The sequence below is a fragment of the Erigeron canadensis genome, chromosome 8 (genome assembly GCF_010389155.1).
Source record: "Erigeron canadensis isolate Cc75 chromosome 8, C_canadensis_v1, whole genome shotgun sequence".
In the NCBI taxonomy this organism is placed as follows: Eukaryota; Viridiplantae; Streptophyta; class Magnoliopsida; order Asterales; family Asteraceae; genus Erigeron; species Erigeron canadensis.
The window spans coordinates 14,335,171-14,351,794 of record NC_057768.1 but is presented as its reverse complement, the minus strand read 5'-3'; the positions used below and the strand labels follow the sequence as shown (position 1 = coordinate 14,351,794).

Below are 16,624 nucleotides of genomic sequence, written 5' to 3'. Positions count from 1 at the left end.
GCGGCCCGCTGGTTGTTCAGAAACAACATCAAACCTACCTGAATTCCTTTCCGAGCTCAATAATCTTCCTTTAATCTTCATCCTGCAATATGTTATAGAATACAATATTTTTTACTCCTAAGACTAAGTTAGTACCTATGCTAAATTCTCACTTTTTTAATTCATTTTGAAAGTGAAGTCGTCGCTAGGACCGACTTGTCTTTCTCCTATTTCCTGGTTATATAATGTAACTCTATGACCATTAACTATGAAGCTATCTCCATTCATAGCTCTTAATTCCACATATCCTGAGGAATAAACTCTAAGGACTAGGTAGGGCCCTGACCTCAATTTGAACTTAGGCGATTTAAGTTTGAATCTAGAATTAAAAAGTAAAACTAAGTCTCCTTCCTTAAATCTCTCAGCTTTAATTCTCTTATCATGCCAAGCCTTCGTTCTTTCTTTGTATAATTTTGAATTTTCATACCACTACAACAAAACATGGCTTTTAGGACACCCAAAAACGTCCTATAATGTTACTTTATATGACCTTTCATTTAATAGGACCAACGGTAAAAACGTTTCATGTAAGGGGGTCGTAAAAAGTCATGAAGGTCCTAACATCTCAAATAAGATTATAAAACCAATATAATGGTTACATAATAAGTCTATGAACAACTCAATTAGGGTTCTAATAAATACATATTGGGACACTTTTACAATGTTCTAAGATGTGGTTACTCATTTTTAATCTTTTGATACACATACAAGCGTCCTTAAAAGTTATTTTATAGGACCCTTACCATGTAACATTATATATACTTTAGTACCAAGAAAAGAGTCCTAATATCTCAATTAAGATGATGAAACCAATTTTATGGTCGCATAATATGTCTAAAAACAACCCAAATAGCGTCCTATTAAAAACATATTAGGACACTTTTACAATGTTCTACCTAGTTTTAATCTTTTAGTACACATATAAGCGTCCTTAAAAACTAGATAATAGGACCCTTGGTATGTGACATTATATATATACTTTAGTACCAAGAAAAGAGACCTAATATCTCAAATAAGATTATGAAACCAACTTTATGGTCGCATAATGTGTTTATGAACAACAAAATTAGCGTCCTAATAAAAACATATTATGACACTTTTACAATGTTCTAACATGTTTAATAGGACATCCAAATAATGGTTTCTATCAAACAATAAACACACCACCAACATATAAAATACGAATATATAGTTATTATGTATATAACCTCAAGTAATAATAGAAATAAAATTTTATTATATTTCAAATAAGCATGTTCATTACAAACACATTAAACATAAAAAAGTTATAACATTATTCAACATAAAGTCTTGTAAAATCTAACAAAAGAAATTAAAAGCAATGGAAAAGATGAGAAGCTAGCATAGAATCCCATGTTATCATGAATCCTCAATCTTCACGGACCACCTACAAATAAACCATTCTTGTATAAGCATTAAGGTACATGTTACTAAAATTATTAATAAAACAACTTAACAAATACATACCGAGATGAAAGGACAGGGCCATGCGATAGTTGCACCAATACAATCTTCAATTGTAGAAAATAATCCATATGGTCTCACCAACATTTCATCTCTTTTTATCGGTACTTGAACATTTATCTCACACCATCCCTTTCCAATCTCTTTACCACCCACTAGCTCATTCGGGTCCAAGCTCTTCACCCATCCTTTTGCAACAATCTCCGTTGGGTTTAGAATGCTTTCAAGGAAAACCTCATTTCCAACCTATATTTTAATTTTCAACAATCAAACTCTAGTTATAATAGTTCAATCATTTCACACAAAAAATGAGTAACAATAATAAACTGTTACACTAGCATGCTAACATTTTTATTTAAAAAAATAATATGAAATAAAGCATTAATTATAACTATCTTACTACCAGACATGACATGAGTGAAATGTTATAGAACTCAATGTTGAAAATATCAAAAGAAAAGGCAGAAAACAAAACAATTAAATTCATTTTCCGTAAAATGAAAACCAGATTAAAGATTAGATACCATTGGGATTAAGAGCAATAAGGCAGAAAGTAGAACTTAAAATATCTTCAAGACCCTAATGGGGGGTGAAGGAAGATAGTCAATGGGATATAATCTTGCCATCATTTTTATGTATGCACTTGAGTAGCACTCCAAACCAGAACTAGGCTTTCAGATAAAGGGTAATCATTTTGCGAAACAAACTGTAATAAAGATTAATTGGTGCATCTATTTGAAAAAATACTGAATTTACAAACAGATTTCCTATAACTTGTAGTCGTCACTGGTAGTTAACAGGTCATGAACAGAATACATGGGATGCAACAATCTTGTCATGTCGAAAGAATATAAATGCAGAAAAACTACCTGAAAAACTACCCTGTCCCCCTGAAGATTAAAACAGAAACTATCCGCCACTGTGTTCCACGTGTAGTCATGTCGTATACTAATGATAATAAAAAGATCTGATTAATCTTAACATACAATAAGAACATAACCTTGATCATTATACTTTCAAAACCAACTAAAATTCCAAGGCCTAAATCCATAATCTAAAAGCATATATAACCTCTCTCTCTCTCTATATATATATATATACATACATGTATCTAATAATTTTGTAATCTGATTCAATAAAACCAACACTAAAACCTTAACCAACAAAAAAAACATTCTGAACTACCTCCATTCTGTCTCCATAATCTAAAAACATATATAACCTCCATTCTGAACTACCTCCATTCTGCCTCCATAATCCAAAAAGCATCTATTGCTAGCTACTGGCAGGGCTAATCCACCGCCAGCAAGTCACACGGCTTGGAGCCGTATTTGCATCAGCTATGTGTTCCTTGAACGCAACTGGAGCAGTCTATGCAGCGTTATTCGTTGTGGCCAATTGAACCTAATGATAACATATTCTAGGTGCCGATTAGCCATGTCTGCTATGCTCAAGTTAGCAGACTCACATCACGCAGATGAGATTAAAAACATATGCAGCCGTCAATCATGGAAAGAAATAGTGTGTGACTTATGGCCCCAGGCAAAGTATATTGACTTATGCTCAAGTTGGAAAATGGAATTGAAAAATGGACCTATTTTTAAATAAAATTTTCAGACATAACAAGGAGCTCTGCCTAATCACCTGTTTTTGCCTCATTTTCTTTATAATAGTAGATGTGGTTGAAAATTTCTTTTGCAATATTAAATTTTTATCAAGAGATCATGCATAATCATCTACTACTCTATTTCCAGTATCCCGGATGAAACAAGCTAGTATAATTAACCATGAATATAAGTATATATTTCATATTGATACATCTGTTTTAATCCTCTTACGTTTGCATTTCAACCTAGCCTACTTGTAAGATGCCAACATCGATGAAGTGTTCAACTTATTAAAAAGTCTGTTTTTTTGGTTGATTCAGGGCTAGGCCGATGTCGTATTGGAGACGTGCTCCAAGTGACTGGATTGCATAACCGAACCCCACAATTTCGGTTCATTCTAAGCATAGAAAGCGACAAAACTAATGAAGAAGATCTTCATAAGAGCATCATGGCAGCAAAAAAACTTTTAGAACCGTACAATGTTCTACTTGTGGAATATACTAGCTATGCTGCCAGGACACTACGTCATATACTGGGAGGTCAAACACAACACACCCTCAGTCCTAGAAAAGGTCACCTCCCCACTTGGCCCTAAGGTGCTTCAAGAATGTTGTATTCTATAGAAGAAGATCTGGATTACATATACAGGCGACTACGCACCAATGATATAGCTATTGGACCACTTGAGATAAGCGTGGTGAAGTCTGGCACGTTTGAGTCCCTAATGGACTTGTTTATCAAACAAAGAGTGTCCATTAACCAGTATAAAACTCCGTGATGCATTAAATCGGATGTTGCACTGAAATTGCTCAACTCTAACGTGAAGGCCTGCTTCATTAGTCCCAAAAATCCCACTTGGGTTCCTCTATAAATCTAACTAGCTTTGTAATAAACAAATTCTCCCTTTAGCTTGGGGAATTTGACTAGTATGATGCTATGACACTTAAAACAATTTTTTCTAAGCTAATAGTTTACTACCCTTTAAGGGATCTCACTAGCTAATGATCTTTATCGTTGAAGAAGTATATCATGTAATCTGTACTCGATACTCTTGACTACTTATTAACTTTAATAATATATGTTTTCACCTTGTTATGTACATATAGTCCTTGTGAAGATACTGCCAAACCTACATGTTTTCTCCCTGTAATGTACACATAATACTCCACACTAATGCATAAAATGCAAGGTCAAGTCAAGGTCAAAGTCAAACCTACAAGTAAAAGTCAAAGATAGTAACTAACTCCAAATATATCCTAAATTGCCATAACAAATGTATGTCTAAAAGTAAAACAAGCAGGCAAACACAACCAAAAAAGTAGACAAATATAACACAATATATAGTGGACATATGTTAACAAGTAAAACTAGCTGGACAAGCAAATGATGAGCAAAATATTTCCACAACCATTTTATAATTCAATGAACATTCATCCAGTAGTACTATTATGATAGGGGTTTATGTCTACCGTTTCAATTGTGATTTATCAATTCATGTAAAAGGCAGAACATTAATGAAAAGAAACATACCCGTAAACGTGGAGGTCCATTGGTTGCAACAGGGCAATGTGATGCGGAAGGCGGAACACTGGAACCATCCATCGACTCATTCATCTTTGCTTGGGCTCGTAACTGGACCACTTTACTAGTAAGTTCTTCACATTGAGCCTTCAATTGGATATTTTCTCTATGACATGCGGAACAACTTGGTAGTACCCCCCAAACATCAGAAGCACGAACACCCAAACCATACATGACCGCATCACCGTTGCGATCTTTACCCATGACTTTAGAAAACACATCATCTGGTCCAGGCTTATCGTTGGAACCCTCGGGAAGATTAGATTTAATTTGTTTCATTTGTGCCTGTATTAATCACAGTAATATAAATTCCTCAAAAGCTTTCAAATAAAATAAGAAAAATATACATGAATTAATCATGATAGTAATTTAGCACATTCAAGAATAAGATATATATTTTAACATCATCAAAAACATATAGAAAAGATATATATAAGTATAAATAAGCATATATTACTTACAATTGCATTTGAAGCTTCTGCATTTTTGGTAGTTCCACCTTTGGAGAAACATGACTCAAACATTTCCATCCGACTTGGATCTCGTCCTAAAGATGCCTGTTCAATTAAAAAGAAGATGAGTATTAACAATGGATATCGACATGCTACATTAACAATTGCATTATCTCATACGATTACCTTTAGATCTTCACGAACTCGAGCATAACTTTTTTTCCAGTTACTTGCACCATCTTCTTTTCTTGCCGATTGTCCTTGTTTTTTTCACTTAACATCTTCAATAGCAAAGTGAAATATCAGAATGGTATATAAACTAACGATATTTGCTAATGAAACATATACGAGTATAAACCAATTAAGACAAGTAACACAAGGTTGTATCTACGGATTAGGTGAATGTATATATATGAACATATTTAAAATGTTGCTCTGCGCAAGATACTTTTTCTCTTCGTCTCTTTACTCAAATAACATTTCACTTTGGTAATGCTACAATAAGACTATAATAAGACTCAGCTCTAATAAAATGTTGCAGATGCCAGATATAGATTCAGGCATTCACAGTTCATTATTTGACTATAATTAGACTCGATTCTAAAAAAAAATGAAAAAAAAAACTGGTCAACTGAAGATAAAACAGATAGATGAAACGATAAAGACAAACTTTATATTATGCTAGTTCTCTGATAGCAGTCAAGTTTCTAGAGCTACACTCCGAACTAAATACAAGATCAATATAGTAAATTAAGCATAACATGATTACAACGCTAAAAGCCCTATCTGTACCTACTGTTGATGGAAATGTTTCCTAACCTAATTACAATTCCTAATCTCTATTGATAAGAAAAACAATACAATAAATAGAATGAAGCTCTATCTAACTGATAAGAAATAATTTCCGAAGTAATTATAACTCAACCTAGGTCTAGCAGATTACGCATGCTTAGTTTACACTTTTACTATACAAAAGTGGCAGAAAAAACTTTCAACTGAGTAGCTTACATACTTGAAATGCTTTACATACATCAAATTAGCCAAATCAGATTATTTATGAAGTTGTCCGATTGAAGATCATGTCACTAAAGATTTAAGCCTCAGCTAATCGATTGAAGCTTTGAGCTTATGGAACATAGTGTTTGCTGGTTTATTGCTAGGTGTCTAGTATGTAGCCTAGTGGTTGTGGTGGCTCATGTTTATGTGTTTTCTTATTTAGTCATCAGCTGTGGGTATGTCACAGGCTCACAGCCCTGATGGTACTTCCATCATTTTTCTTATAACTTTTTATTCGTATATAAAATTTACTCTTTTATTTGAAAAATAGTACCAAATACATTACCACCAACAAGTGTATGAACCTTCGTCTTATGAAAAGAAAGATTTCACAGAGATTCACCGAGGTAATTATCCCATGTAATTAGATTATTCACGCGTTCGTGATATTAAACCATTACCAACCTAGCATATAGAGATTATACTCCATCATCCCAATGTCTAAATAAAAAAATGAAGCTTTATTCACTCTCTTTAAGCCATTAAAACAGTAACATGGATTCTAATAATATATAACACTACAAACCCTTTCAGCTCATTACTACATGAGCTAAAATTCAAGATTGGCAATGAGCCTTAAAGTGGTGCAGTTTATCTACAGGTGATGTGAGTGATGACAGCCGTTAGGCCTCCTTATATTCATATTTCCAACATGGACTATGTGTAAATAGTACATATACCAAACAATCTGGATTCGATATAACACAACACAAATGCCAATAATTTGAGGACAGATTTGCTAATGAAACATATACGAGTATAGACTAATTAAGACAAGTAACACAAATGCCAATAATTAGAAAAAAGGTCTGAACAAATACCTTAGTCTCTTCTTTATTCCAATATTTCACAAGTTTCTTCCATTGTTTTTTTTGCACTTTTTTCGGCCTTTTTTTCTTTTGTTGCTCAAGTGACAAAGACGGATCATGGAAGTTTTCCTTAAGTCTTGCCCTCCAGTTCTTCACCTTCCTCCCAAATGATTGCAATATCCATGTGCCCGTCACAGGATCATCCGGAATATCAAATTTAGTCTACAAATGAAACAGGTCACATGAGAAAACTAATACTTTATTCATTAACATATAGAAGATTATTAATTATGTACCTTTAGGAGTTCAAGCAACGCTTGTTTTTTAGCATCCTTAACTTTATTCCATGGTTTATGAACCGAGCAATACTTTCGACTCCTTGAAAGGGTTCCCATGAAATGGGTCAGTTTACTACTTTTGTCATTAATAGGTTGTCCGTGTTCATTAACTAAAATAGGAATTCTCTCCCCTTTTTGTTGGGCCCAAACTTTTGGCATACGTGTTGGTCCTCTCACTCTTTTACGTACATTCGGAACTACAAAAAGTGAACATTGTACATTAAAAATACTAAATATTTGAAATTAATACAATATATTTGGGCTGTATATTTTCTTGGTTTGAATATAAATTCTTATATATTCGTCATGTATCACACAATATTTGAATTAACGAACAAGCCAACAATGTAATCAAGCAGATCGAACAAACCTGCTTCATTTCCTACTTGTTGAACTTCATGTTGGGCTTCATTTTCTGGTTCTGGAACTTCATGCTCTTCATGCTCAGCTTCATATTCTGGAACTTCAAGCTCTTCGTCAACAAGTTCATTGTCCTCATTTTCTGAATCATTCTCATTTGGTAAATCATCCATGTCTTCATCTTCATCATCTTCAGAACTATCTTGTTCTTCATAAACGTCATTCACATCCATGTCTTCAATGTCATCGGCTTCAGCATCATCTTGTGCTTCATTTGCTTCAAAAACATCTTTATTATAAAAAAAAAAAGTAAGCATCAAAAATAGCTAACTGTACCTATAGTTATTACTAATCATATATCATATATTAGATATTTAAATAAAAAATAATAAGTACCATCAAATCTCAAGTCACGCTCCTCATACTCATCATCATTGTCAATTGCAAATAACTTCCTCTTAGCTACATTGGATCTGTGTCTCGTGACAGAAGTAGAATGATCTAAATTCTTTTTGATCAACTCAGCCTTGGTAACTTTTTCTTTTGATTTATTCTGTTTAGTAGGATTTGTATCAATTAGTTGACCAATTCTCCTATCACCATTGCCAAATTCTTGTACATTACTATTTATTCCCTTCCTTATATCAATTACTTGTCCCTTCTGCATGTGAGATTCTGAAGATGTTAGCACACGGGAGACATTTGGAGCAATGCATCGTTTCTTTGCTAAATTAGCAAATCTATTCATGGACATTGGCGCAATGTATTTTGGATGTTGTTTCTGTAATAAATCAAATTGTCAGAGACATAAAAAAATATTATTTATTATCTATACTAGCTTAAGCACCCAGGTAGATACCCGGGTAGTATTAAGTTAGCTGATTAATAATTTTTCAATTATGATGTGAATGTTAAATATGAAAAAAGCGACAACATGGTTGATTGCTTAATAAGTAATAGTTATAGCAGCAGAGCCTAAAAAGATTTGTTATTAGTACCATTTTAGGAATTTTGTAGCAGCTTCTTCTTGGTAATCTTGCTCAACATCATCGTCAAACTCCGAACTAGGCATATCCTCTCCATCTTTCTCACTGTTATCCATTGGTATCTTTTTCTTTTTCTTTGCTTTGTCACTTTCTATTAGACTTGTCAAAGACTTAGCAATATTTTGCAGTCCCAAAGCTTGTAATCTCTTTTGGTTGTCTTGAACCCTCAACCTTTTAGCCTGTTCATATTTATTTGTATGGCTCTGCATACTTTTATGTTCCATTACTGGTGTACACAACAAAAAAAATTCTTATCAGATATCCCAAACCTATAAATAATCATAACGTGCATACAAGTCCAGAAATCCCATCACATATACATCTAAGATATATGAAGTATATTGTTTCAGGGATGCTTATTCTATTTGACATCCCAATGTTTAGAATCAGTTGAGGCCTTAAGGTCCTTGGAGCGATTCAATAACTGTACCTACAAGTTGACGCATGTAATTTCATGCAACACAATGAACACCCAACAATTTGAAACGAAAACAGTGCAGAATGAACATGTTCAAGAGTAGTTGATACTTAATTTTACTCGAAAACAACAGGCAATAAAAGTAAATGTTAAGATGAAACACACAAACTTCCTGTAAACCTACATTACTAAACATGACATGATGGCTTGCAAAGTAGATGGCACTAGAACTTCCTAAGCGAACCCATCTATATGGCTTTCCTAATAACACGTTTCAACCAGAAAACCCCTTTGCAAGCCTACAAGCACGGGCCGCACGGCCACGATGTGGTTAATTCAGGATCTGCAATAACTAAAACAAAACTAGCTCTACAGCCAACAAGCACAGACAACAACATCCCAGCTAACTATTTCCATTCAGCAAGCTATCAGATTGGTTCAACAATACCAAATTGCAAAATTCAATTAACCTCACAAACTCCATCACTTACATAACATTACAACCAATTAAAAATAGCCATCAACAATAACCGACAATCGATACTGTATGGCAACCTAATCCGTCCAACTTATAGTTACAGAAATGCAGAATGTTGCTTTACATCAGATAATAATCTACTCATTCTTGAGTAATCTATTATACATGAGTAATCTGTGATACATGCAAAAGTAATATATGACTTAAACGCATCATCTTAAGCTTATAATCCTGAACCTCTGATATAATTTTCCCAATCATTCGAAAATAACATATACGAATAACATAACTTCAATAATGATCCTTCCTACTTTCCATATATTACTGGATCATTCATGATCAAAAATCTTAGGTCTTAAGATGTCTTATTTGACAGACAAGACAACCCGACGATTTTAACAATCTATGATTCTGTTCCTTTTTCTTATCCAACAGATTCAAGCAGTTAACAATAGCATGACACATACTACAAAAATTCCAGTGTTTAGCAGTCTAGTTCATCATAAAACAGAACACTAACGACCTTCTTCTAATAGATTATACTCTTAAATAAAGGTGAATTTGCATATAACATCATGCATGGTTTAACTTCAAAAATGACAGACAAAACAGGCTACGCATACAAATAGAACCGCATTTAAAATCTGAAACCTCAAAACCGAATCTAGCATGAGCTTATGCAGACACATACTCTGTAATCAGAATCCTGATAAACCTTACAAAGAATCTGTTCTCATATGGTCAAGCATATCTGTAAAATTCTTCAAAAATGATGGACAAACAAACTGCACATACAATTAGAGCCGCATTTAAATCCTGAAACCTCTACACTGAATCTAACATGAGCTTATGCCACAATTCACAATCTAACATCTGTAAAATTCTGATGACAGTTTAAATATGAGATAAAGTACAATTTGAAAAAGTAACAGGTCATAATATACATATGAACCATAATTTATCACAAACTACAAACACATTATATGTAACATTTCACTAATTCGATATTTTCATCCGCTCGTCATAGTTACATATAGAATTCAGTGAAACTAAATCCAACACCATACCGCAGATATACATATATATAACCGTCTAGCAAAGCTTCAAAACCCTAACCCCTAATCAAATCCCTTCCCTTACACATTATATATCAAAACCCTAAAACAACAAACAATGATATAGAATTGGTGTGAATAATAATAATGATGATAAAATAAATAATAGTTCGAGCCACAATTCAGCTCTCTGTGTGTTTGTATCAGGTACATCAAACAAATGGAAAACCCACAATTCATAATATATACATATATACAAGATCATATATACATAATATATACATAAAAATCAGTTTTCAATACCTGTTTATGGTTCGAGCCACCAAGTGAAAACTGAATTGTGGAAGAACTTGTAAAACTTGTAAAACTGAATTGTAAAACGAACTATTTAGGCGGATTTTCCCAAATTCATTAGCGCCAAAAGGATTTTTCATGATCGTTTTTTTTTGGAGATCGCCGGATTTATGGGTGAATAAATGGGTAGATATATGTGTGTTAGGTGGAGATCATTTGGGCAGTGGTTGACATGCTTATAAAAAATTATTTATGTCATTAATATTTTTATTTTTTTTAAATGAATTGGATTTGGACGTGTTGAAGCTAATTTTAACCTGAGATTTTTTAAACCTCCAACCCTTTTTCATAAAAAATTCCTTTGAGATGAGAACCCCAAAACTCGAACCTGGTATCTTGGGTAAACTCACCCCCGGTGTCCACATAGTGGATTTAAAAGATACCATAGTCAACACTCTACGCAACAACAATTTGAGAAAACTAACAACAAATGTGGTTTTTAGTGGAATTCTTTCTTAGCACCCTCATGAGATCATTCTATTCATCAGACAAGTCTACTAATCCACACACATACATACATGTATATAAGTGATGATACGAGTAGTGATGATATGAGAATACCGATAACGTAATAATATATGAGTGATGATATATTGATGATATAAGTGATGAGTGATATATATTGATGACTGATGCATGTATGTGACTGATGTGTCGTTATGATTGAAGTTTCTGACTTGAAACTTTTAATGGGTTGGGTTAGGGTCTGAGTTTTTCAACCCGCCAGCCCTAACTCGAACCCATTGACAGCCCTAGTACCCGCCCTTACAAGCACACATCAGTTTTTTTAATTTATTTTTAATAAAATAATTTAGAACCATTAGTTGGAAGTTTAGAACCATTTGTTGTTCTGATTTTGTTATGGTCAAAAAAACAAAAAAAAAATGATGTAAATGACAACTTATAAATATTTCTCCTAATCGGGCCTTCACTCTATTTTACCATGTCAAATCTACCCCCAACCTTCTCTTTTAGTTATATGATAGATAACCATCAATTATCTATTTTTTACTTAATACATACACACATTATTTATACATCTGACACTTAATGACAAAAAAAGAAAAGAAAAAGGAGGTCTTAATCCCATTACTTTGATGTGAATAATCTAATACTAATAATCTATTATATTGTTTCACTAGTTAATCTAACACATGTATTATAATTTCTATTATTGATATATTATAACTCGATTTTGAGATACTAAATTGACTAAAACACTAAATTTATGGTAGGGAAAGAAAGAATCTGCTCAGTGTAATTGACTAAAACACTATATAATTGTTCGAAAAAAAACTATATAATTATATAATAAAATTTTAATTTTATCTTAATCTTAATCATCATAATCATAATATACACTAAAAAACAATTGACCTAATAATATTAACGAATCACAACTCTTGATTTGTATAAATGTATTAAATTAACACATGTGTAAATTAATTTTTACTTTTATTTTTCATCAACAAATACACGTTAACCCGATATCAAAACAGCAATACTTTATTGCATAGTGTATATCTAATAATAAAATATACCGAGAAAATATATACTTCTAACGTCCATTTATTACATTGATTTGCTTTTTGTTTGCTAACATTCTTATCATTTGAACTTAACAATTAGTTTTTACGTTTATCTTCAACTTTGAAGTTACAAGCTTTATGGTTGAATGTATGAAGACTTAATATTGATAATGTCGTAAGTCCCGTGTTCAATGTTAGACACGGGTGTAAAATCTAGTTTAATATTAAAACGAAGACTGCATTTAGTTTTTTAAAAAGTTTTAATTAATTAAAATTAAAGTATAATACATGATTGAATTGTAATTAGTCAACGAGCACACCTTATTCACAAATCAATATTCACACGTCATCACCCATCAATACATATACCCCTAAATTAACATTCCAAAAAATCTTTATACTATATAAAAGAACATTGTTGTGACATCATCATTTAATAAACTTGCTTATTTGTTACTTTCAAAAAATTTCTTAAAGCTTAGTTCTTTTTTATTTAATTTATTTATGATGTCACAAATATTTCCTTCTTAAAATTTATTTCATTTTCATTTTTTTCTTTTTTTAAACAAAATGTTTATTTTCTTCCAAAACTCTAATAATTTATACATGATCTTTTAATTTCATCATCTAATAATTTTCTCATAATATATTTATAAATATCCGTATATTATGCGGGTTAGTAAACCAAGTATAGAGACTATTATTTTGAGGTTATGAGTACCGTTAGACTGTCGCAACTTAAGTAACGAAAATAGGTTTTATAACACTTTTATTAATATGCCCATATAGAATTAGCTGGTTATTAATATGTCTTGAGGTAGACTATTTGATATCTTAAATGAGTACTGCAAAACATCCCACGTCATCACCCATCAATACATACACCCCTAAATTCATATATTCTGTATTTCTGTATTTATCTATCATTATCAAGGCCGCCTCATGAAATTTTGGCGCTTCGAAATTCACGGCACTAATTCTATCTAACAACAAAACACCGATTTGGTTACAAATCAAAACACCGATTGTGGGTTTTTGCTATCATTATCAAAACACCGATTTTGCTATCATTATCAAAACACCGATTGTGGGTTTTGATTTTTTAGTACATCTCGAACCGAATAGGTAATGGATTATTATAATTATTGTTGTTTTCAAGGGTTTTGATTCAGGGGTTTTGTTGTTTTGTGGTTTATTATAGAATTAATTATAGAACACTGATATGATTAAATAACTTTGTTACTTCATCATGCTCGTTGATTTAGGGGTTGTTTTAGTCGTTATTAAAGTTACAGTTTTATGTTGAATTAATGCAGTTTTAGTCGTTTAAAGTTACAGATTTATGTTGTTTTAGTTGTTTTAGGGGTTGTCATCATGTACTTGTCCAAGAAGCTGCAATTTTTAATTTAAGTAGGTAGGGTCGTTTTGATATTAGTAAGAATGTATCAGGTTATTATTTTCTAGCTTTAGCGGCTCATTACTAGTCCAGTTACTGCCGCTGTGGCAGCCCGCACTACTAGTGCAGATACTGCCGCTGTTGCAACTCTTGCTGCTAGTACAGTTTCCACTGTTGTAGCTATTGGATAAAGCTTCGTTAGATTAGTTAATAATGAATTTCTTGCTGCTAGTACAGTTTCCACTGTTTTCAAAGTTTTTGTTCCTTATAGTGATTAATTGGTAATTTGAATAATCCAGGTTTAGGATGGATACGAGTTGGATTTCTTTACCAAGATCTACCATTGAATATAAAAGACGTTTTGACGAATTTCTTGATTATATCTTTTATATCGAGGGTAAAAATGGACAGATATCATGTCCATGCATTGATTGCGGTAATCAAATATGGGTAGATCGGGAGGAGGCTAGAACACATCTGCTATGTGAAGGGTTTATTAAAGGTTATACAATTTCCCTTTGAATTCCAAACCATGTGATACGCCTATGTTAGATGCTGAAGATGACATGCAAGGGTTGGTGCATGATGCCTTCCACGGGTTGGTGAGAACAGACTAGAAAGTGAAATAGAAACTCAAAATGAAGGTCGGATTATGCCAAACACAACTGCAAAAAAGTTCTATGAAGTGTTGGAAGATGCAAAGAAAAAACTATATCCAGGGTGTAAAAAGTTCTCGGTTCTTTCATTTATCATCAGACTGTATCATGGCAAGTGTGTTGGGAATGTAGTGACAAGGGTTTCAGCTTGATGCTTGATACAGTGAGGGAAGCCTCCCCGATGCTTCCATACCAAAGTCATTGTATGAGGTAAGGAAAATCATACGAGAGTTGGGACTTAGTTATGATAAAATTGATGCATGTCCTAACGATTGTATGCTATACTGGAAAGAAATATCAACAAAAAACAAAATGCGATACATGTCACACGTCAAGGTATAAAACAAGTGAAGATTCTAAAGATGAGTCAACCACACCTCTGAAAAGAAGATTGCAGCAAAGGTCTTGCGTTATTTTCGCTCATACCACGATTGCAAAGGCTATTTATGTCATCTAAAACAGCTGCCTACATGAGATGGCACGAAGAGAGTCGCACGAAAGATGGTTATTTGAGACATCCAGCAGATACCCCAGCGTGGAAAACATTTGATTTTAAGTATCCTGATTTTGCCGTGAATCTCGTAATGTCAGGCTTGGTTTAGCCACTGATGGGTTTAACCTTATAGAACAATGAGTGTTTCTCATAGTACATGGCCTGTTGTTTTGATGCCATACAATCTTCCTCCTTGGATGTGTATGCAACAACCTTACTTTTTTCTATCTTTACTTATACCTGGCCTATCTGCTGGGAATAACATAGATGTCTATATGGAACCGTTAGTGGCCGAGTTAAAGGAGTTGTGGGATATTAATGGAGTAGAGACTTATGATGCATCAACAAACAGTAACTTTCAGATGCGTGCATCTTTGTTATGGACGATAAGTGACTTTCCAACTTATGCAAATTTATCAGGCTGGAGCACCAAAGGTGAACTTTCATGTCCTTCTTGCCATAGGCATACAAAAGCACAACGCTTAACTCATAGAAAAAAATATTGTTTTATGGGACATCGTCGATATTTGTCATGTGATCATTATTTCCGAAAAGATAAGAAGTCTTTTGATGGCACAGAAGAACAAGAGAGACAACCACGTGGCTTAACTGGGTCAGAAGTACTTGATGAGCTACATGGTTTTGAAATTAAGTTTGGAAAACTTGTGAAGAGCAACCCAAATCTACCATTTAACTGGAAGAAAAGTATTTTTTTTTGAGCTACCATACTGGAAAGATAACTTGCTACGCCATAATCTAGATGTAATGCATATTGAGAAGAATGTTTGTGACAACATCATTGGAACGCTAATGAATCAAGATAGAAAGACCAAGGATCATGTAAAAGCACGCCTTGATTTACAAGAAATGGGTATTAGGCCTGAACTTCATCCGAAAGTTCAAAATAACAACAAAGTGTATCTTCCACCTGCTTGTTTCTCAATGGATAAAAAAGAGAAAGATATATTTTGTCGTGTGCTCAAAAAGGTGAAAGTTCCAGATGGTTATGCAGCTAATATATCAAGATGCGTAGAGTTAAAACCTCCAAACTATCTGGCCTTAAAAGTCATGATAGCCATATTTGATGCAGCAGCTGCTTCCCCTTGCCTTGCGAAATGTGTTGCCTAAGCACGTGCGTTATCCTGTGATGAAGCTATGTCGTTACTATAATCAATTATGCTCAAAGGTTCTTAATCCAAATGAATTGGTTCAAATGGAAATTGAGATTGGAAAATTCTTTGTGATTTAGAAAGGATATTTCCACCATCATTCTTTGATGTCATGGTTCATCTTTCGGTTCATCTTGCTTCAGAGGCCAAATTAGGAGGACCAGTTCATTACCGTTGGATGTATCCAATCGAGAGGTATGCATTGATATCTTTGTAAATACCTTTTAAAAGGATAGAATTGAATCTTATCTTAATATTTTTGATTACTCAGGTATTTATCTACATTGAAATCTTACGTGCGAA

At 33.2% G+C, this 16,624-nt stretch overlaps 1 protein-coding gene across 1 annotated transcript; it reads right to left on the bottom strand.

The window, feature by feature from the left end:
* Positions 1-5,352: 5,352 nt before the first annotated feature.
* LOC122610291 (rRNA biogenesis protein rrp36-like) lies at positions 5,353-8,481 on the bottom strand. Its single transcript, XM_043783286.1, has 5 exons — positions 8,124-8,481; positions 7,738-8,016; positions 7,326-7,564; positions 7,042-7,251; positions 5,353-5,445 (listed from the first exon to the last, which is right to left on the bottom strand). Exons 1-5 carry the CDS (start codon positions 8,479-8,481, stop codon positions 5,353-5,355), a joined length of 1,179 nt encoding a protein of 392 aa, XP_043639221.1.
* Positions 8,482-16,624: the final 8,143 nt, after the last annotated feature.

What these genes read in the sequence shown, in the direction of transcription:
- LOC122610291 (XM_043783286.1), bottom strand. Translation starts at nt 8,481, where the DNA reads ATGTCCATGAATAGATTTGCTAATTTAGCAAAGAAACGATGCATTGCT. An exon ending in ACAAGTAGGAAATGAAGCAG is followed by an intron (nt 7,565 to 7,737) that starts GTTTGTTCGATC and finishes CACTTTTTGTAG; the next exon opens with TTCCGAATGTACGTAAAAGA. An exon ending in GGAATAAAGAAGAGACTAAG is followed by an intron (nt 5,446 to 7,041) that starts GTATTTGTTCAG and finishes TTGCTATTGAAG; the next exon opens with ATGTTAAGTGAAAAAAACAA.